We start from the raw sequence: 24,551 nt of genomic DNA, 5'->3' as shown, positions 1-24,551 counted from the left end.
GCACTTGTGAAGGCATATAGGTATGTATCTGCATATGGAAAATCAACACATTGAACGCCATTAAAAATAAACTCGTAATTACTACATATTTGTATATGCAAGCGAAAGTGAGAACGAAAGAGTATTAAGAATTAACGAAAAAAAAAAGGACTTCATTTTAATGGTTATGACCAGAGATATGAAAATACATGCATACGAATGAATGTACTTCTTTACACACCATTTCACCGTACAGGTATATTCAGTTTGTTACTCAGCACGTTACAACTATCACTGGCATTAATACATTAGATGAAAATGCAATCTCCCCCCCCCCCCGCCCCTCCGGCGATGTTAAGGCAACTAGCTGCCTTTAGGATATCCATTTTGATAGCATCAAAACAATATGAAATTTTATTTGTTCCAGGAGGATTTTTACATAACTCTCTTTATTAGAAAAGGAAATATTACGCTTGAGAGATTTCCTTTTTTTATTATAATGAATGTGGATTCAATGAGATAGGTCATGCCAGCATATGAAATGTTATATGATTGTTCTTTTCGCTGACGTCTGTTGAAAGCTGGCCTGTTTCTTAGTAGTAAAAATAAGACACTGAAATATTTCGATTCGAAGATCAAGAGGTTAAAATAAGGCAAGTATCTATGCTTCTCATAGTTGCATAAACGTAATTATTCGAGAAGAGAGGCAGGCAATGAATGAATTAATCGCAATTAGTAACTTCTTATGCGGGGACTAATTGCTTTCTTCTAGCAGCCTATTCCAAAGATGGATTTATTTCTCAGGAAAAATGTTTTCGACTTTTGAAAGCTTTTTAAACATATTCTATTCGTGATAAGAGACGTTTATCCGTGACAGTCCTCTAATAAAAGGCAATAAACCAAAGCTGATATATGAAGTCGAAGAGAGATAAGTTTTCGTTTAACAATGAAATAGGGTAATGAAATGAAATGTCATTCAACCATTGAATTCATGATTGATTTATTTGATAATTTAATGGCCTGATTCTCTGTACATGTTCTCTAAGTCAAATGAAATTGTTCAAGGCCTCAGTTCATCTTTAATGAAGTAATAAAGTTCCATGATGTGTTGTCCAAATAGTTTATGTGTACAATACAGGTGAACAGGTATTCAAGATTCGCTTTAATGCGAGCGCAGCTTTTTCATTTGTTCCCTTTTCACTATTGCTTTTTTTTGTTTTTTTGATGTTTTTATTACATGTTTTTTAGAGGTTTTTTTTTTTTTTTTTTATTATTTAAAATGGTTAAGAACTCGAGCATAGAGTAAGTATACAATGCATTTAGTCTTGGACGAGTATGTATGCATGCAAATGAAATAATTGTAAAAATTGAGTATAATTATAATATTAATAATAATAATAATAATAATAATAATAATCATTTGTGTTAACGTCCCAACAAACCATCGAGTAAGCCACCGGTTATGTCATTCGTAGCCAACAAATTGCCGAGCAAAGGATGACTATTGATATTTAAAAGACAACTGCAATAAATTTTAATTAGGATAACAAGTTTTTAGAATTGGATACAATTATAACGCATTTTGTTTTTGTTTTTTTTTTTTTTTTGGTTTCTGTCTCTTATAAAATTTTTACCGTAAATCCAAGTTAATGACGTGACGGCAGGTCCATTCGCTAAGGCACTAAAATTTTATTATATTAAAATATGAAAAAAATTATAATTTTAAAAAAAAAAAAAAAAAGGAAAGAAGCACAAACTTATACTCACGCCGAGAACTTGTTTACTGGGTGTTGGGCAAGCATTTGGCAATGGAAAGTCTAAGGATTTCTATATAATTTCAGAATTTTCATAAAAATTAATTTACGATATTTACTTATTTGCTTTAATTGCAAATACATTAACAATCGATGTTTAAATGCGAGATATGAACGGCTATACTTACGGCTATAGTTAAGGACTGAGGGAAAAATGAAAAAGAAAAACAGGAAAAAAAAAAAAAAAGAAAGCAAAAAAAAATATAAATGAAAAGTGTAAATATTTTTGCTATAAATTTAAATATATACGCGCACGCATACACAAACGTACATATACGTATACACTTATATATATGTACACGCACAAACACTAATAAAATTCATATGTGTTGGAATTCTTACCAACAAACCGAAGGCGAAAATTACAAATGTAAATATTTGCGAATACATGTTCCAGAGCGCACGTGAACTATAACAAAGTAATGCTGGTAACTACTGACAAAAGTGCAATGCCCAAGTTACGGGAAATGCTCAACATTTTATATGTTCTTCGTTGTACATACTCAATGTAAACTTTTCGATATATAAAATGATTCATTTAAAGTTTTTACGATTATTTCTTAATAGGTTTCACATAATTTATGGGTCAACATTGTTAACCGGACTGTAATTGTACATTATTAAAGGGCATGTTAATTCCTTTATTTAGAATATAATAATCGCATAATTTCTTACAAGATATATCAAACAATTTCGATCACTTATCGGATGTTAGATGTTGTTGTCTTCTTTAATGTTTCTGTCTTCTTTAATAAAAAAAAGAGATTTATATCAGATAAAGTAAATTATTCGTTCGATCGTTTAGAATACAATCGGTGTGATTAACTTACGTTAAGAGCGAACTAATTCCGGTACCATCTTGACTAACGTACATTAACAGTGGGCCGATGTTGAAATCCGTTACTATATGAGGAAGATAAATTGGACGAAGATTACGAAAAGTATTAAAAGTATTCAGTTCAACTGTAGCTCCTTTTTCGGTTCATTTCTTATTACGTTGTTTGGATTAAGTTAAAATATTCCTTATTGTGTATCTGAACGTGAAATAAATTCATTGTTACATTCATTGATTCGAGTCATTTATTCATATTTTTGAAAAGTTCTTATTTGTACGTGTTTTGTGGTTTAATTTTCTTACTTTCAAATATTTTTAAAACTTTATGCCAAACGCAAGCACACATAATAGGGGGATTGCCTTTGACCATCTCCTCTAGAAATTTATTTGACAGTCTGGTCGTTTATGTGGTTGCCTTTGCAGTGATAATCATTGAACCTTATGCAATTACTCACTCTAAGCTAAATGCGCATGAATGCCTTTTTGTAATAAGTCACGATTTGTATCAAAATTAAATAAAAGAAATGAAAAAACGAAAAAAATTCAAACATGTTCCGTTTGTTTTTAACTTACAATCAGTTAAGTTTATTCTTTTTACCATTACGCTTACAAGGCCTAAAAAATGTGTATCTATTCGAAACTGTATCGAAACTGTGGTTCTTGCATTCCTATTTGATCACTATTTTCAACTTAAAACAATCAATAAAACAAAAACAAATATTAATCTTAGCTTAGCGTACAAACTCAAATCGAAATAAATGCTTAAAGTGCTTGCGCTTTTCTTAGCAATCATTATTATCTACGTATTCGTTTATATTAGCTATGAAAGAGAACTTTGCTTCAATAGTCCATAATATAATTCGTTCATTGAATCTATGTATATAAAATGATATAAATAGAAATAAGAGCTTCGTAGCTGTTTGTTCGATATTTGACGAAAGTTTTTTTTTTGCCTCGTAATGTCTATTAATTCGACTTCAACCGTACGCAATTATCCCTTTGTCCTTACTGTTGTTATTGCAACGATTTTCTATTCAAGTTAATGTCCTCTTACATGTTTGCTGACCATTGACAGTCAGAGTTAAATATTGGTTACATTGGACACATAGCATGAAAGTGGAAATCTATAGAATAATAAAATTGCCAAAAAATTTGAGCGTTCGTTTGGAAAATTTACCGCAAAAAAAAAAAATAAAAATAAAAATAAAAAAGTATATACATATATATGTAATAGGAAAATTTTAATATTTAGGTAACACACATGTCTCTCTTTCTCTCCCTGCATATACGTAGACTAACATGTAAGTACGCAATTGAGTTTTATTTAGTTGACAGATGTTGCGTCACTTTCGAAATTTATTTTGCTTTCGATTTGCTTAATTATTATAGTATTATTATATGCCTGACCGTAAATCTCTAATACTCTCTAGTGCTGTTGCCAATGCGAGCTTTTGTTTCCTGTAATGATTTAATCGAAAATATATTTAACGGCAAAGGGAGTTTTGAGGTTAGCGTCTTGGCTGACTGATTTTAATAGAAAATTTTATTCGAAATCCATCCAGAGATTCTCCTTTAGAGTCTTTCAATTGGTAACGCAACTGTTTTGCTTTATAGAAAGCCTTTTACCCTTTGCTCTTTAGGCATCATCATGATCATGAGGCAATGCGATGTCTTCTGTCTACATTGTCTACGACTATTGAGCTAATGTTGCATAACCTAGACAAGATATAAAATAATTACAGCTTGACATATTAAAATTTACATTAGTTGTTTGTTAATTACGATCCCTGTCAGCAAATATAATAAAGCTACTATCTCTAAACTTCGTCTGGTCCATGAGTATTTTATCGGCTTTATTCAAAGTTATTGAACACCTTTTTGTGACTCAGATAGATCTCAGTTTAGATCTAAAAATGAATAATCTATTAAGTGTAAAGAAATCGGGATATAAATCCGGACGCAGTTATAATACTGCCATACTAAAAGCGCTCGAGATTATTCTCGCCTGGCATACTGCACAGGTAAGGTTACTCTTCTGGTCATCGTAGATTTTTCTAAAGCTTTTGATACTGTTGACCATTGTACATTGATGTCATTCTGTATGCTGTCAAGTTAATGAAGTCGTATCTTCAGAATAGGTATCAGTGTGTGTAAGGGTTAATAACATTTTGTCTACTCTCCGAGAAATCCTCTTTCGACGTGGCTTGAAAGGCTTAATGCTAGGGCATATTGTGTATGGTGTTTTTATCAATCACAACACGAACATTCATCTATATACTGATGAAGCGCTAATATATTTTTCACGAGCGCTGGTTCCTATTGAGGACCCTGTCGAGCGAATAAACGTTGATCTACGCAACATTGTCCATTGGTGTGATGAAAACACTCTACGGCTATATTCAATTAAAATCAAAGCTATTGCCATATCGCACGACGCATTGGATGTCACTCCCTACCCAGAGTAGTAATGGCGAATAATGAGGTTAAATTTGTCAGTGTTGTTTTCAATCTGGGCTTTAAGCCGAACTCTAGATGTGAGCAGTCATCATATTTAAGAAGAAAGCTATGGTTATCATCTTGGCATATGCTTATTAGTAAAACTAAGTCGGAACTAATTAAATGCCTGACAGTCCCTCTCATATCTTAAAGTGTTAACGTCTATGGAAATCTTGAGTTTACTTAAAAAAACAAGATACCGCTTGCCATAAATAAATGTGTCCGATATGTATATAAAAACAGGAAATACTTCCGTATATCTCAACTCTCATTGAATGTCTTTGGAATTAGATTAGTTTTTGTACGTAAGTGTGCGTAACGTAATTTTTATTTTTATTCATAAGCTTCTTCATACGAAAAAGTCGACGCTTATTAGATCTAAATAAACTATGCATCTGACTTCAGCAGAACACAGATAATCCACATCTTCAAGGCCGTTTCTTATTGATGCTGTTAACTGATAGAATGACTTACTTAGTAATGTAGAAGCGATTGTAACCGGAAGATAACTATGGTTTTTGGTTTTAAACATGCTTCGAGTTTTTCATTTATGGGTTTCCCTAATTACTTATAATTCCTATTATGTACTGAGCAACTTATTTTCAATATTGGGCTTAATTTTTGATCGCAGTATTTTTTTGATTGATTGATTTTAACTGTCAAGCCCTGTGAAGATTTCTAACCAGTGACATTGTCGAAATGCCTTTCTAGTGCATGATGATGTAATTGTGTGTATGTGAACTGTAAAAGACTTATAATCTGATTCGTCGTTTATTTTTACTAAATATTATTATAAAATAATATTATAATTATAATTAGTAAATATTGAAAAGAATAGTAGCAGCTTTTACACCGAAAGCTTTTGAAATAATGTTAAACAAATATCAAAGCAATTGCGGTTTAGTAGCGCTTTATGTGTAACAATGTCCAAGTATATACTTCCGTAATATTATTCGAAATATTTATCGAACAAAAACAAACCATCATCGTGGACATTCCCCAGGTCATAAAACCCATGCAGAGCCTTTTAAATTGCGACTAGGATACCATTACCAAAATTAAGAATGTCAAGAGTATCACTTAGGGAGATAAGATGACATCTTTTTGGGGAAAGAGCATGCTGACGTGGAAGCCAAATTTGGCCCGTTTTCTTTACAGACGACAAAGCGGAAAATATGGATTTCCAAAAACGTATTGAAAGAAGAATGCAACAAATAATTGACCAAAGGCAGTAGACTAATTTTGTTCGATCGCTATATCCAATCAAAGATTCGTTATAAATAAAGATCGAAGATTAAAAAGTATTATGTTAAAATATCAACACTTCGAACTGACATACTTTGTAACGACGACAGTCACGACTTTGCTCCAGGCAAAAAGTCTCTAGACTTCTGTAAAAACTCTCTCCTTGAACAACGATTTTTGCCACATTTCCGCATAAATTTACTCTTATTTCACTCACAACAGTCATATTCTTGAAAATAAGGTCATTGGGTGTTCGTGGTTTAGCCAATGGTCCGACAGAGATATATCATATGAACTCTTTGGCTTGTTACAATGTTTTGTTAAAACTATATAGCGTCTAAGTCGAAATCTTCTACTTTGTGCAACGGGAAATCAACTACGATGCTATTGCAGCATTCATGCATTGACTGCACTGCAACTGCAAAGCCATTTTCATGTTCAGAAATTTTAAGTTCCGTCTACAAACCGCACCCAAAACAGTAGCATCAGATGTGCTCTCTTTACATTGAAGGGCCAGTAATTCTTATTTACAAAGGCATCCGTCTAAATATGAGTTTCATTCGATACGCACTTAACGGTAGGTTCACAACTATACACGTATTGCATGCACTTCGCTGTGTACGCATTGGTACGTTCCAGATAAGCACATTCCATTGAGAAATAAAATATGTGCTCCAAATTACAATCAGAAACTAATTTATTAGTCCTCCATATATTATAATGCATAGGTGATGGCATCACGTAAGACTTATCTTTAAAGGTCCGTAATGGATTCGGCGACGGAATACTTTTTGATCCAATCGCTTTTAATTAAGACTTAGTTTCATTTTTTCCATTCTTCCTTTGCTCACTACATCATTACATCATTACATCATTATATAATATAACAGTATATAGTGCAGTGGTCAATGCTAGAAAAAAATAAGCGTTTGCAAGAATTAGTCTCCAATTTCGAAGAGTATTCGTACATGTTTCGTTAATTCGCGACTTCACAAGAAATTGTGTTTAGATTTCACATTTATTTGTACGCGTAGACGTGGTAGGTTGATGAAACACACACACACATCGACCGTTTCGTTAACTATACAAATTCTCTATAAGCGCCATACAATTTAATAAATTGATTATCGGTTCACGCATTAAAAGCACTATTTGCTCTCTCCAAACCCACATTTAGGGTTTAAACAAATTCAACTTATTTTTCGCATACAGTTCTATATATATATATATATATATATATTTATTTATACAATAAATATATACACTGTTTATTAAATAACATGCATTTCTATATACGATTATCGAATGCAATTATTTTTATATGTTATTATGAAAGAGAACATAGAAACATGAAAGACAAACAATTAATTTATTAATTTATTGTAGTTTTATTCAAAATTTATTCCAAATACCGTTTCGAGAGAAGAGGAACGCTTGCTTGCCTTCAATGTTTTGCTTGCGCTATGTTATGAATCCCGAAAATTAGATGCAAGTCGAACATTGTTCTCTCTCCTATTTGAAATATAAGGCGAATCTCGCTATGCAGCGATATATTCTCGCACTTGCAACCATTTGTTTTTATACCGCTGTATTTAAATTGCCTAACAAGCAATTAAATAAATGCCATACAAGTAATGTTTCCTTCTATTTTAATATAAATAAAAACTTGTACTTTAACGACGCTGATGGCATTCGCCCAAGAAATGTGATGCCAATGTACATGTCACGGGTAAATTATTTCATAAACAACGAAAACTGAACGAACGAACGAACCGAAATCTTTTTTCTCAAAATATAATATGGGCAAATAGTGCATCCAAGGATGGCTATCTTTGCATATCGTTGTGAATGGCTTTTCCCTCACTGATCTACAGTTCATGTCCTGATGATGATGATGTGAAATCCATTTGCTTTCAGAATTTTTGAAGATTTCAATTTTTTCTTAAAATACTTTACAAACTTCGGATCGGCTTGGTTCCTTAGAATCATATTCTCCCTTCGTACCATTCATATTATGACTTGATCAGTAGGTGTGATACTTTATGCAAGATTTTCAGGTATTGGTTTATCGAAATAATTATTGAATGAACTTGATGGCAGGTATACTCCTCATACATACAGCATGTGTAATCTGATATTAGGTTATAATGGAGTAACTCGAAAAAATGACATGCACTAGCTCTAAAATAGACTATTGTGGCAAATACATATTTCAGACGATAAAATTTAATGAGGAAGTCTGACAAGTACGGATGGATGCATCATGATATATACATTCGTTATGTGCAGTTAGCTGATTAAATGATGCTTTAAACATTCAAGAATAATATAAAAAGGAAATCGAAGAGTGTTGTGGGGGAGGGAGAGATGTTCACAATACTTTTTCAAGAACTTCGTTAGTTGTATGCGAACATTACACATGCGTCGTACTTGAAGGCGATTTTCTTGAAACACGATTTTCGAAAACGTCTAATGGCATAAGCTCAAGAACCTTTACACCTTTAAAATAACATTCTCACACTGGAACACAGAGGGGACGGGAATTTTTCAATAAGTTTGTACCTTTCATTTTTTTTTTTTAAACAAATCATTCAATAAGTTCTTAAGGTGATATACAGAATTAGTATTGATTGTTAACGAATTCCCATCATTTTTAGATACCAGACTACCAGTCCTCAACCGACTGACGAACTTTTAAAGCATTTCGTTCGAAGTCTGTTACAAACTAAAATTTGTATAAGTAAGTCGACGGTGCTGACATTTATATGCAATCCTAAGAATTTGTTAAGTGATGTGCTACATGTTTTCTTTTTAAAGGACATAGTGGCAGCGCATCCTTATGGATTCTTGATCCTCATTATGTCGTCCCACCTTCCAGTCCTCGCCTGGGACTAGGGATTCGGATGTCGCCTTTGTGTGGCTCCATATCGCAGGCATGTTTTTACATAAAATCGATGTTTTTTGTCCATCTTTCGGTGCCCATTAAGAAGAGCGGTAGAAATTTATTTAGCGTAATTTCTAATTTCAGATATGTGAAAACCTTTTTTGTTAAATAGCCGCAAGATGGACGGACGAAAACATCGTCGCTTGTGCCTTAGCACAGGTCGCATGCATTATCTGCTCGTAAGTTGGAAAAGTTGGGTTAGGAAGAAATTAACTTCACCGTGTTATCTCCCCACCTATTCTTCTACGTTGAGGTTGAGGTTGAGAGTGTAAGTCCAAGTTCGTTTTAGGTCATTTCCCAATCGTTGTTGCACATTCCATTAAAATGCTCTGTTGCTCTCGCGATACACCGCGCCATTGTAATTAAAGAGAATAGTGAGCCAAACGTTCATATTTGGTTGAGCTCTTTCTATTGTCACCACTTTCGTTACCAGTTATCTGCCTTTCGCAACAAACTTGGCTCTCACACGTTTCCTGACCAAAACATTCGAAAAGGTTGTATGCCCCGACCCACCGTTATGCGGACGTTCTCACCAGCTTCTCTAATAGTGACTAGATGATTCTCTTCTCTGTATATTTTTGTCAAAAACCAACTAAATATAATATGTAATATGACGAATAATGTGAACATATGGCGGGGACATGTGTACCAATATAACGAAAAAAATTCGGAAAATCGAGTGTACGTAGACCGTGAAATTTAGAAAGTCACCTTTTTTCCTCCTAAGCACATCTCGTGTACTTTCACTTTCGAAACGTTGATATCATTCCTTCGTCATTCTCTTTAGGTCCCTCGAAGCGAATATGTGCTCAATGGCGATGAAAATAATTATATCCAAAGTTGAAATTTTCTTATTAAACTTTTTAAATTGAAAAGCTATTGTAAATTATTTTGTTAAGCGAGGTGCTCGTTTGTGGTTTATAAAAACAATAAAATATAAAAAAAAAAAAAAAAAAAAACAAAAGCAAATAAAGTGAAAAAGAAGCAGTGTAATCATGTATATGCATTTATTCATTCGTTTGCGTGAATACATTATATGTAAATATTTAAGTTTTATTGCATTAATAGTGTCGATGTCAAAAGGTAATATTTTAATTTACTTAACAACAACGCAGATGGTCGGTTATTTGTATAAAAGAAATTACAGATGCTGCGAACATTGAACGTTGTATACGAACAAATGAATTTAATTATAAATGCATTATTAACAACATACGAATGATTTATGAGCTATACATGAGCAAAATATTAACATGTTTACTTCTGTAATTGGACAGATTTAAAATATATCTTTTTCGCTTCTGTTGATTTCGTTCAACTGAGCTTTTATCCAATTCAGCCTTTCGTAGCCGTCACCGAAGGGTGAAAAATATTTTCATTTCATTTTTTCAAAACGTTCGCAGCGGCCAAAAAGAAAATTCACAGATCCCACAAAGTATATGCATTCTTGGGCGGAATCAAATTCTGACATCTGACTGTCTGTCCATCTCTGTAGATGTCCGTCTATCGGTCTATATAATGTCGATTGTAAGCATTCCGCTGACCGCAAAAATGGACCTAACGATTTCAAATTTCGCGAAAATAGTGCAAGTTCTTGCAACTGGGTTGGTATTGTAAACGGGTGCGATTGGCCGAAGGACACGCTTACAGTGCAACGTAGAGCATGAACAGCTTTCTTTTTTTAAAATAAATTAAAAGTTTGTTTTTTGCATTTTCTTCATAAACTATAGCAAATAAATCTACGAAAATTTGAATGTATATTTTATGCGCGCTGTCTATCGGACACGCCTACTCAATTTTATGGTGTGTTATAGTTACTATTAGTTTTGCAAAACCTCTATAACGCATAGAAGCAAGCTTCAAAAATCTCGTAAGAGATAACGCATCATTTCTTGGCTAATCTTAAATTCGGAATGCACGCCATGGAAGGCGTTTCCGTACGTTCTCACGTCCACCTATCGGACTGCGCAACTTCGTCCGTTCGCAAAATTGAAGACATCGCCTATAAACTTGCAAAAGAATGTGAAAGTGACCCGAACTAGTTAAAGGACACGCCTACACTGTCCATTTGTCGATATAACAAAAACGGTGCGTGTTGTTTGCTTGTTTCACCCTCAAGTACAACACGTACGCCATAGAAATTTCCATATCATCCAGAAAACAGAAAAAATCATCATCATCAGCACCCATGCAATGTTATAGAATACGAAAATGTAGTTTTTTTTTATGTCTGGGCTGGCCGTGGATTGTGATCAGATTGAACAATGGCCAATGGTCGGCCATACGGAAGTGGAAATTGACACTAGATCTGCATCTTAAAACGGTGGTTTTCTAGCAAACCGGTGGATGCCATTAACCTAGAATCTGATATGAGTGCACTAAAGCCTATTTTCATTTGGCCCGGTATGTTTAAATTCACTTTCAAATCTGTATAAACTTGTAACTGACACTTAGTTTACGGCTGCCTTCAATTTCGCGGAGTTTTGCTTTCAAGCCGAAGAGTTCTGCATAAGGCAATAGGTATCTTTAGTCGTTATATATTGGCTTTTAATGATTTGATGCGGCAAGTAGACAAGTCTATTCTAGTTTTCTGCGATACGCTCACTTTGTTATTTCTAAATGTTGCATACATCATTTGACGGGTAAATTTTGTGAATCGTCACAGTTGCAAAAATGAAGACGGTATAAATATGCTTGATGGCAGGAGGGTTAGGGAGGTTATAGGGTCCACTGCCAAACAAAACTTGTTGCCCAATTTGCCAGACTTATTGGGCATATACTACATAAAGGGACATCTAGTTTTGCTTGGGAACAATTGCTTTTCAATTGGGAATTTTCATATATAAATAGACGTCTTATTTCTTAACGTTAGTAAGAACTCAATGAGCGTAAAGTGATGTATAAATGCTAATTCACCTATTTAATCGTTAATTGCACTCTGTTCAGGGGAGCGGAAGATATAGACGAAAATTTGAAAAAAAATGTCAGTGTGTTTTAAGCTTGTTTTAATTGCTTCTACATACTAAGCGTTTATGTGAACAGATCTTATCCACGATCTTTAAGTGATCAGAAAATGTTTGGGCGGAATTACAGCTTCTTACCTATGACGATCTACGAAAGTTACCCCTTAAAAACGTTCGTAAGCCTCGTATTACATTTTTGCTGAGGTATTTTTCGATTGATTTAGGAAATCAGTTAAAAACCAAGGCAAAAAGGGATAAGGAAATAAAAAAAATTAATAATTTACAATCGCTTCAAGATATTGGCATTGACCGGTCGACTAACACGTAAACGCCTATCAAACAATTTTTCGAATGAATTGAGCAAATTATCTTTTCTTGCTTTTTGTACAAACTTCTCTTTTTGTAAAAATTCTTAATCGTTCTCAGGCATCGGTCAGGCAATCGTAATCTCAATATTGCATATAGCTCTTGAACTGATTTTCTTATAATCGGGATTACTTTTTCCTTTCATCGTTTCATTGTATTTTCAAATAACAAATCCAAGATTTGAACAGCCAAATATCGTAGGCCAGCAAAGAGAAAAATTATATTTATTTTCGACATTATATGCTTGCTATGATATACATATATATATTTATTTGATTTACATATATATATTTAATAATGTTAGTTTTCCTTAATTAAGGATTCACTCAGTTTTGCCTCAGTACTTTTAATGACTTCGATGGTAGCAATGTCTTCTTTCTTATGCGATTTTCGTTCTTCTATTCCTTCAGTTATTATAAATTCTGCGTATTCTCTCGCATTAAGTTCCTTTTCCCTATTCTTAAGCTCGTCTGTAGCTTGAAAATTTTCCACGTTTTCCTCCCGTTGATTTTCAATTTGCTTTACGCTTTTATTTTCCTTTAAACAAAAAAAAAGAAAAAAGAATATTTCTATCTCTTTTCATTTGCATTGAAAGCATGAAATTAAACTCACTTCTCTTGATATCTTTGATAATTTATCCTCATGAAAAGCTTCCGCCAATTCCGGATTGATGTCATTTAAGGCAATATCGCCTTCTCTTATGTACACCGGCACATAACCTGGCATTGGTTCTAGTTTTTGCAAAGGAGCAGCTTTAATTAAAATAAAAAGAAAGGAAAAAAGGATTTCAAGGATATGTTAATTTCATAGGTGTAAAAATAAATTCTTTAACTCATTTCATAAAATTCAAATTGAATTGAAAAAGATTTGTGAGAAAGTTTAATAATCAAAATTGCCTCTTAGCGGGTAGTCCGCTAATGCCCACACTTTGGAAACTTTCTGATTTCGAAGCGAAAAGTTCACTGGTCCGTTTTCGCACATCTTTAACTTTACAGAACCCGTGATCTGTTAAATATGGCGCCATCGATTTGCAACTGGATGCTAATTAAAATGAAGGAAGGTATGGCGAATACCCACCACTGGGGAAAGAAGGTGCAAGCCTATCTTAAGAGATTAATTTCTGGTTTGCTCTTGCTGGTTGCGAATTTTATCGTTCTCAAGACGAAATCACGCAAACCTCGTACTTTTCAACTGTTTTATAGCTTACTGTATTTTCACTGCAAACCAACTTAAACATTTTCGCAGCTTCGGCTGCATTCTTTTCCAATTTGAAACAGAAAGAAGCGCAGTTCCGTAAGCGTCATCCATCTCTTTACGCTTTAATGTACACTGAACGGCTGAGGTTGTAAGTAACTGAAATGAATAACCTATGAATGTAAATGCAAAAGCTATGTCCATCCAAAATTTTTCCAATTTCAAATTACAGAATTTATTTTCATACCTATTATTTTATACCCCTTACCGTGGTATAGTTTTGTTTAGACTTTTGTATCCGAAATTTCTCACTTCACTTTTAAACAGATCCGCATCAAGGACCCCGTAGTATCTATATATATATATTTTCAACTAGCAATGCGTGTCCGTCCGTCCATTCATCAGTTGTCTATTCTCAATAACAAAAACTTTGCGCAAGGAATTTCATATGTTCGTTGATGACTACAGAATAAGAACATGTCTGTCGAAAATATCAAATTACTTTTGAGAGTTATTTACAAACAAGCCAAGCCCCATCAATGCGCGTCTTGACCAGGACAATCGATACATTGAACTCAAAGTTGATCTGGATCGTCTTAATACGGATAATTAAGATTCGTCCTAGAACTAATATGTATATAGTTTTCTAATTAGACGTAAGTTGAAATTTTAAAACGATCCTGCTATACTCTTGTGTTTCAGAATATGTAAAATTTATGCGGCTGTAACACGCAAAAGAGCCATATAGATCCAGTTTTTTATTATGCCGATTTAACGTTGTAAGTGGAAAGACGAATAGACTGACATGCTTAGCGGTATTTAAAGCTTGCGCTTCTGCGCGTCATAAAAGTTAAGAAAACAAAGTATATTACTACACAGCATAAAACTGAGTAGGCGTGGCAAACTCTTCCATTTTTATAGCATCGCGTGTAGAATATACGTAAAAATTTTTGTCGGTTTTGAAAAACAGCCTTCACTTTACGATGTACAGTAGGCGTGTTGTTCGACCGACTTCACTCGTTCCATTGTCACTGCGAAATATGAAGTCGATAGCTTGATTTTTTTTTTCGGTCAGGGAAACGGTTTACAACAGGCATTACACAGACGAACAGACAGAGTAATCGATTCAAAATTTGATGCTAATCAAGTGTATATGTACTTTGTGGGATATGTAAAGCTTGCTCCTGGGCGTTGCAAACGTTTAGACAAAATGAATACACCTTTTATCCTTTGGCGATGGGTATGACAACATTAATCGAATATAATATAAAAACATGCTTTTTTATTGAAACATTGTCAAGACTTTTCGGAACTGAAGCCAAAACCACTTAAAGAATTTTCACATTTTGGGGACTTTGATGCCAATTGTTTCATTGCTTTTTCACACTAAATGTGTAAAAGTATTGAAAATACTTGGGAATTTTTCAAGTTTTTTTTTTTTTTTTTCTTTTTCTTTTATGCAATCTGTTTATCTGTTTTTGCATTCATTGATATTAAGTCCTATTATTATTTATGATGAATTAAATCATAAAGTTTCTTGTTATTTAGCCGCTGAATATATGATTGATTTAGTAATTATTTATGACATCATCTTCAGCGGACTTATGAAAGAGAGAACAAAAAAAATGTGAGAGAGCAAGAATCACGAATTGTGTACTGCTTACTTACTACGGACGTATATACTGGCGATTAAAATGAAAAATAAAGAAATAATTGTGAGATTTTTAACAGATTTAACTGCAAAGTCTTCGTACATGCAATTAAATTTTTGTAAACATTGCTATAAATGCACATACTTGTATAATCCGTATGTATATGCATTACGTGTTTGTATAAAATATTCACATGAGTAAGGAAAACAATAAATTAATAACCTCAAGGTAGGAAGAAAAAAAAACAAAAAAAAAGAAAAAAAAAAAAAGAGGAAACAACAAGAGCATGGAGAACAATCAGCAAGGAAGTCTATACATATATGTTAACATACACGTAAGTATGTGTACATGTGTGGACGTACTCTTTTATGTATTATATGTGTTTATATATTTGCATAAACTCTTATATAAATTAATTTTTTTTTCCTTAATTGAAATGCAAAGTATTAATATGCACACACAAATATATATATATATATATATATATATGCAATCACCCACATACATGTGGGCGTGCACAAATGTAGGCAAACATTTTATTATGACATTAAAATAAATCCATACCACGAAAAAGGAATGCAGTTACATGCAAAGAAAGCTAACAAGTGTATATATATATACGGCTATAATCACAATAACGACTTGTTTGTGTTACATTTTTAATACAATAAACGTCGGTCTGGCAAGCATAACAAATGTTGGCAAATAATTAAAAAAAAAGAAACGAATGTAAATGAAAGCAGTAGGAAAACTCTTTATTGATAATCGTCCGCCAACATAATCGAAATTAAGCATACGATTTCTTTTTCATTAAGAGCCGTTTTTGCGCCGGCCGCAACACATTTCGGGACTACTTAAATTTTCCTAATTCCTACAAGGATATATATTTTGGTATCCATTAATCCGGTTCAACATTATCAGTATGTGAGATAAAAAAATTCGCGTAAATTATCAATCCCGTCTAATGTTTCGCTCCCTTGATACGTTGAAATGGTTACAAAAAATGCCGGAGCGTAAAAGTTTCCCCTTACATCCAAAAATTAAGAGCATTTTCAGATAATAATGCACACTGCTCTGGACATAACAATCGCCCACCTGAGCGAACCCGCCCACCTTTGGAAAAGCAAATATAAAAAATAAATAAAATTTCAAAGATAACCGTAGTCGTAAAACCATTCAACAGGGAACAGAAGAAAAAGGAGAAGAATACAAATCAAAACAATCGATCAAGATTGACCCTTAGCACTACATCTATTCAATTGTTGACGACTTCTTAAACATACTGCATGATCTTCTAATTAAATAAAATACATTTAAGGATGGGTTCGCCAACAAATTAGTTTCCCAGTATCTGAAATATTGAAATATGGAAGCTACTAAATATGTTATTTGTCAGACTAGGCCGACTGTTATACACCGTACATCATACACCATGTTGTTTAATACAATTCTACATTTCTTTTCATGCTAAAATATCAGACATTATACCTTATCCTCATGCAACAGCATACTTTTCGGGGGATGGGCGCTTGCAGAATGTAAATAGACATGGTTCATGTTTAACAAATTTCATTTCCTTGTCAAAGAACTAATTATAGAGTAAAAAATTCGCCTTTGTTGCTATAAAATCGTTCAGGGTTAATGGAAGCCTTGCAAATTTTATTATTCGTCGTTCTTTATACCGCAAGTTTGTGCGGATGTAAACCACACGAAACACAACTTGAGTTAAATCCATCCGTTATTACCCCAATCGTTTGAGAATCACTTTTTGGGTCTATCTCAACGTGTCCGTTCGTCTATCCTTTCTGGATTTTCTCTATGATATTTTAACGTCTTTCTCAAGAGATACATTCCTATGTGGAGTTTCTAATCTTATCAAATACATGCCTTTAGAAAGTTTTCAAACAAGCAAACAAGCTAGGATAACTTTATTGCGACGACCGTTAAGTGGAAACGTGAGCGGTATCGCCATGAAAAAATTAAAAATTTTGGGATGAGGTTTTTTAATCTTGACTATGTTATGCCGTCTATAGAGAAATATACAAAATATATAACGTGCGATTCTGTCTTTGATAAGCAAAACATGCACGTTATAGCATATAGTTTTGGAGGAACAAGAACGAGTAGAAATATTTGAACTATGCAGGATATCGTTACGCTCCTGGAATGGCGGATTAAAAGAAAAAAATAATAAAAAAACGTATTGTGATAAGGAAAACACGTCAAAACCTTAAACGCTACAATGATTTTCATTTTTTTCACTCGAATTGTTTGCGATACATACGTACAATCAGTCTCGCATAACTTTTTTTTGTCGAAAATTGAAATTTTTGAAAATTTGCACACGCGATAGAGTCCCGTTAATTACATATTTCTAATGGAAATGGCCTCTGATGTGTTACTATACTATATTGTCTATGCGTGTGCGGTTTTACTTGCGCATAACGGTATTTAATAATATACACTCCTTTCATTTTTGATGTTCGCTGTCATTATCAAAATGGACCGAGCGATAATATTGGGAACTATTGACTTAAATCGAAGGTAACTGTCTAAGTCTTTTGAGTTGTTGGTATCCAGACGGTTTTTCCGAACATTAACTCCTGTATTAGCTGTTACTCGGAGCGGTTCACCTATAGTAGGATCGGTTTTTACAAATCTTTTAGAATTGACAAGGAGTACTTTTTCAAGTATTTGCCGAATATAGCCAAATGCAAATGGATGCTATCTCCATAGATTTCTCGAAAGCTCTTTCTCCTCCAATGGAGAAGACCTGGCTTTTCTGATGCTGCGAAATTGTGCTTTCAAAACTATCTGACGGAAAGCATTTTAAAAATTTTTTTCTAAATCCTATTCGCATTGATACGCGCGAGTGCTTCTGGCCACATGCATATGCACAAGCTCCCCTGGCTAGTCGCCTTGCTCTTCTCCTCTTCACGATATTTTTAAATGATGCATTTACATGTGCCAAAGCGTAGAAACATTTCACCTGTGCTCATGGTACAAAAACTTTTCATTCCATTTGCTGATCCTCTATAATGCCCTCTAGCTACTTCGTTGAAAATACTAGCAGGAAAACTTTACCTAACCTACTGATTTGGAAGCTAGCCTGGATTCAAAGTGGCAATTAAATTTATGCATACCAAGAACCATCCGTCAATAAAGCCAAATCGTTCCCGAGCTTGGTAAAAAGACGGTCAAGCGAATTCTGTGACTCCTACATTACTAAACGCTTATATATTACTCTCGTACCCAAATATTGGAATATTCTTCCGTGGCCTGTATATTGGGCAATAGACGTTTAGTATCAAGCGTAGGCGCTTAGGATGGCGTTCTCATTCGGCAATTTTTAGTATGGAAAAATCTGTTGAACAAAGAATTTTCATCAAAAGTTGTCTTTACAACTGTTGGTTGATTCAAGAAGACCTTGTAGATATTGTTGGGTATAGCAAAACGATTAATACAAACAATTTTGAAGGATGATTTCGGCTTGTCTCGCCTTGTTTGAAAAATTTTGAATTTGCTTGGAAAACAACGTCGTTTTAAAATGTCAAAGGAAATGTTTTCTATGAATGATTATGATCCAATATCCTAAGTCAAGAAGAGAAATGCACTGGTGACCTTCGTCACCAAAATAATAAAAGACTACGTGAATTCGCCAGTCCTAGGTGGTCTTATGAATTTTTACGTGCCCAACAGACCTTTCAGGAAGTACAATCCAACGAGGTTTTTCCAAAGTCCTAAATATTATAGGTTACATTAATCTCTTCGTGGTCCCTACAAATTGTATAATGATTCATATCCACAAATTTTCGTTTCCCGATTATAGCGTTAATGCGTCTACATTTCTTCGTGGTAGCCAGCATCGACTTAATAATTAACAATTCTTACTGACTTTTCTATGAAGACGGAGAATCCACTAATATACTCGCAGCCCCGTCCATAAATCGCAAAAAACATATATATTTAATTACCGAAGTATGTAGCGACATCACAAAAGGGATGTCTCCTATTCGTGTAAACGAATGACTGCCAGAGAAGAAGAGTGGAAAGACGATGAAAATAGGCAGGTGGTGACCGCACCCTAGCAGATGTGAGTCCAATCGATAAATATTATGCGTTTACCGACTGAGCACTCACTAAAGCTACGACCAAGTAAACCGATTTAAGTGCTAGGGATTTGGACCTTTGAACTCTTTACCAAGTCAGAATCGCGTTTGTTACATATTCGGCTACTCAGCCAGTTTGCGTAACCATCTACGAAATGTCGCCAATTACATTGAGCGCATAGATACACTCTCTATCTGGAAATTAAATCTCTTATAGATGCTAATGATAGGTACTACAAAATCCGGCCAATGCCGAGTATGATTTTTTTTTGCCTTCGAATGTTTCGATTATAAAATTCACTTGAAGAGAACAGCTTTTTTATACACAAGCCGTTAATAAAATTAATATTGAATTTGTTGTCACTTTTGATTGATTAGTTCATCGATTGTATATGGAATTATGGTTTTTAATAAACCAGTCCATCAACTAACTTAAGTTTTTATTATTATTGAAACTCTTTGCCAATTTCAAGATTCTCGTTAATAGAGCATAACTTGTAGTATTATTGTGTAATAAAACCAGTTTTTTTTTTTTTTTTTTTCTGAGACTTAGTGTTACACAGTAAATGGTTTTATGATACATTGTGCATAAGTTGGTATTGACTGAAAATCTTATTGTTACGTTACGATAGGGATGACGGTAAAAACTGAGTTAAATTTCACGGTCCATTTGTACTGAACGATAAAACAGATTCCACGTAATACGTTGCTTTTCGTCCCAACTTCCAACTCAATGATATTATTATTCGAAAGTAGGAATAAAGAAAAAGTTTTAAGCGAAACTCTTAGAGAATCTGAAAATTTTGCATGTCGATCTATGCAAGTGTTCAAAAGAAGTTACCGCGATAATTAGTTTAGATATTGGTCATAAACAACAAGGGATTCCTTTCAATTTGGAACTATATATTGTATACATATATATATATGTATAAGCGTTGAGCGGTCAAGCAGGCAAAGGTTGCCTTGATTGAATACTCTATCGTATTTGAGATTTGAACCTACGATCATTGAGTTGTTGTTCGGAATGTTTTACGTATTCGGCCACTCAGCGCATACATATACATATATATATATATATACATATATATAAAAGTGGAGCAAAAAAGTAAGAAAATGGGAAGAACACCACCTCTTTTTCAAAGAGATAATTATTATCAATTTTCAAACCAATTTTAATTCTTTTACAGCCGAATACAGCATATTCTGCTGACGTCTTTCTACACTTTATAAAATCTTTGCGTCTGCTATTACCATGGCCAGGGGCACAGGAATATCATCATGCAAAAGCATGTGCCAAAGATCCTTTAAAAAGAATGTGAATGCTTGGTTAGTAGAAATGTTATGCTGTGCTATGTTGGCACGAAATAATTGCACGAGTCGTCCAAAAATTCAATATAACAATTGCTATAAACCTAGGTTGGTTACAAGACTTCGAGAGGCTTTACATATTTGACTCAGGGAAGCCAGGTGTTTCTCTTTTGTGTAATAACACGAGTTATTAGAGAATATCAATTTGCCTCCTTTTTAATGTAACGGGATCGAAAGGTTTTAGAGAAGCTTCAATCTCAAATTGAAGGTTCAAATATTCAAATATTATCTCAATCCTGAGAGCATAACATATGTCGAGAAGAGCTCATTATCACAATTATGAAAACAATGTTTTAATTGAGAAACAGAGTTGTGTGTGTTCCCTTTCCTACCTACATCTTTTCCATGTTAGTTTTTCTATCCATCCCCGGGAAGTGATAAGTAAAATATAATATATATAAAATTTTATCAAAAGCTTACAGAGACTTACTTCTATATAAATTCCCGACCATTCCTGATAGAATTCTGAATCAAACTGACCATCTCCGTTTGTCCCTTTGTCTCTAATAGGTATAGGTTCGGTCGCCAAAAATCAATATATTATTTATCTCAAGTTTGACAGAAATATTAAAAGTCCAATTGATTAAGGGATAAGGGCTCGTAATAACAGCATAAACTGAGACAATTTTTTTTTTTTTTTTAATAAAAATAAATATTTTTTCCTACTTATCACTTCGTTCGTACTGTTGCAGATACGATGGTGAAAACTTTCGCGTACATACTTTGAATGATTTCGAAATTCTTGCGGACGAAAATGGGAAAACTAATCGTCGCCAGTTATGAAGTATGAAAAATTTCATTCCTTTTTTGCTTTTTATATTTAAGATAAAGACGATGGTGGTTATGAAAAATTTGACCGCAGTTGCATGTAAGCTTCTATTACTTTTCATGTAATTATTTGATTGTATTTAAATTCTAAGAATATGAATACACTTACCGCTAGTAAGCGCTGTCCAGCTTACAGACAAAATTATGCACAAAAGCATCATTATATATAATTTGAATAAACTATGTTTTTTTTTTTTATTTTTTTATTTTTTTATTTTTTTTTTGGATTACCAAAATGCAAGAAAAGAAACTATGTTACTTATTTTCACCGACGACTGAAATCCGTTGTAGGCTGTATGAAAGGTTCTTTTTATACCAAATACTAAACGTAAACTAAAAGTTAATTACGGTTAAGAATACTTCTTATATAATAAATTGAGTAGAAAAAGTTATAATATTATCTGATCATTTCACAGAGAGTGTGACGAACACACTTTAGCCGATGTACTGAAAATTCTCTGTCCATATCTATATATAGGAGAGTTTAACTATGCTGGAACAATTTTGTCTTTAACGATCCAAATACATAATAGGTTCAGTCATTCTCTTTTGATACATTTTTATGATTTATGTAATTGAGGTTACAAGCATCATGTTTTTGGTGATTAGTGAACTTTAATGGCACACGTATGTATATATAAACTCAAGCGTCTCTGTTGCCCTTCTACTTACCACCTCAGCTTTCTCATTAACTCAATAAATTTATATGTGAGTTTTTCTTTTTCGTTTTTATGTTTATTTTGCATATAATATATTTTTTTGATTTATATATATAATATTTATATATATATATAAATGGTTGTTTTTTTTTTTTTTTTTTTAATATTTTACTGAATTTGTTTTGCTGTCTTTTCAAGGCTCTAAAAATAGTTTACATGATTCCACTAAAATGTAGATAATATGCGTTTGTATGTATGTTTGGTTGTATGTATGTGTTTATGTAAACATATATAATTGTTGCAGTACAAATGTTTGCTTAGTTGTATATATATATATATATATATGTATATATATATACACATATATATATATATATGCATACATATATTTGTTCGTTAATGTCTGTTATGTAAATGTGTTAATAGACATTTTTTTTATAAACTTTATATAGTATAAATATTATTATCATATATTATGACTTTTTGTAAACTTTTATATTTATATATGTTATAATATTCAATGTGTATGGATGATTTTGTGTACGTGTAACTGCCCATGTGTATATGGGTTTGGGCGTGTGTGTGTGTGTGTGTACATGTGAATATACGAACGTTTCCGTATATGCCTGCGATTGCTACTGGTTTTCAATATATTTTATTATTCTATATATTATTTTCTGTTGCGCTGTTGTTGCTTTTGTTTTTATTTTTTTTTATTGCCGTTTCGGTTTTATTTGTTTTCTCTCATTCATCCATCTCTGGTTTTATCTCAATTTTATTGTGTTTTTGTTTTTTCGCTTGTTTGTTGGTTTCCTATTTATTGTAATTATTGTTGTTATTGTTTTTTGTTGTAGGATTTTGTTGTTAATTTGTTTGTCTTCATGTTAATGTTTTTTTTTTTGGATTCTGTGGATCTGTTTGTGTTGTTTGTATATATATTTAGTATGAATAATACAGTGATGTGAAAAAAGTGACCATAGTTTGATTTATTAAAAACTTTCTAATATTAAAAAACAAATATTTTTAATTTCATTTTTCGAATTTAAATTCGAATTATGTCCGAAGTGATTACAAATTTTTAAGAAGGAAAATTTATTTTCCTTATTAAAAAGATTAAGAAAAAAAAGTCTTTAATTCTTATGAAATATGCTCAAACGAGAAAATATATCTCAATTGTTCTTCTGATTCCATATCGTAGGGTTCGTCCCCCTCTTTGCTAGCGATAAGCAGAAACTTCTCTCATATACATTTTAACTAATGACTGCAGCTCGTGTTTGAAAACGACCCGCCCGCAATCAATGAAAATTTCATAAATTCAGAAACTTTTTCAGATTGCCTAGCAGTGGCAATAGTCTGATAAAAAAACTTGTCGGAACAGCACAAGAATACTGAATTTGTTTGAATTCTTCAAGGTACAGCACTTGTAAATAATATTAATATTTATAAGGGATATTTTCTATGAAAATTAAAATTTTTTTTTAATATATGTAAATTACTAATGTTTAAGGGGCAAGCCCCGCTGCATGTTTTTCTGAGAAATTGTTGTTTTTTTACCAACTTAATTAATATTTTGAACAGCGTACGGTATGGGGAAAAAAACCATTAGAAGAGTTTCGAGTACTTTCTTAAGCGGTCGGGAAAGATTATCTGCGTCAAGCGAATCCCTGGAGGTGTTTCTAACTTCCTTAATCTCTTAATAAAGGTGTTTGGAAAATATTGATGTTCATCTTTTAAGGTATATTACCAAATATATATATTTTAGTTGTTTAGTAGTTAGTAGTTCAGTAGTTGTATTGTGGCGACCGTTGGATGGGTATGAGGCCGTTGGATGGGTACGAGAGTAGCCAGCACCTCTATTAAGGAATTAAACGTTAATGTAGCAGTGAAAGGTTTCGATTTTAATCACGCAGCCGCGCGTACTGCAGTACCATACAATTTCGTGCCGCTTTGACTTTGCAAGACGCGGCAAAATCGACTTTCAGTACAGAATCTACGGGGAAAGAGAATGAGAAAGCAAAGAAATGGAAAGGCGACGTTATGGTTCCGGAATTACAAACTAATAAAAAATATATTTCTAAAAAATGTATTATGATCAAAAA

At 33.2% G+C, this 24,551-nt stretch overlaps 1 protein-coding gene across 1 annotated transcript; it reads right to left on the bottom strand.

Annotated features, from left to right (window-relative positions):
• Window positions 1–1,404: 1,404 nt before the first annotated feature.
• On the bottom strand, window positions 1,405–22,105 carry LOC119632511. The gene is made up of 6 exons (XM_038025447.1): window positions 21,903–22,105; window positions 13,255–13,394; window positions 12,979–13,179; window positions 1,747–1,806; window positions 1,614–1,660; window positions 1,405–1,501 (listed from the first exon to the last, which is right to left on the bottom strand). Exons 1-6 carry the CDS (start codon window positions 21,952–21,954, stop codon window positions 1,405–1,407), a joined length of 597 nt encoding a protein of 198 aa, XP_037881375.1. The 5' UTR covers window positions 21,955–22,105.
• Window positions 22,106–24,551: the final 2,446 nt, after the last annotated feature.

The sequence above is a fragment of the Glossina fuscipes genome, unplaced genomic scaffold (genome assembly GCF_014805625.2).
Source record: "Glossina fuscipes isolate IAEA_lab_2018 unplaced genomic scaffold, Yale_Gfus_2 1, whole genome shotgun sequence".
Lineage (NCBI taxonomy): Eukaryota > Metazoa > Arthropoda > Insecta > Diptera > Glossinidae > Glossina > Glossina fuscipes.
Note: the sequence above shows the minus strand (reverse complement) of the source record. Positions and strands in the feature narration are given on the sequence as shown.

Bases quoted from the DNA above. Each gene is read 5' to 3' on its own strand.
- LOC119632511 (XM_038025447.1), bottom strand. From the start codon at position 21,954: ATGATGCTTTTGTGCATAATTTTGTCTGTAAGCTGGACAGCGCTTACT. The intron at 1,807-12,978 runs GCAAAACTGAGT...GAAATTATATAG, and splicing joins AAGTCATTAAAAGTACTGAG to AAATCCTTAGACTTTCCATT. The intron at 1,661-1,746 runs GTGAGTATAAGT...ATAAAATTTTAG, and splicing joins CCAGTAAACAAGTTCTCGGC to TGCCTTAGCGAATGGACCTG.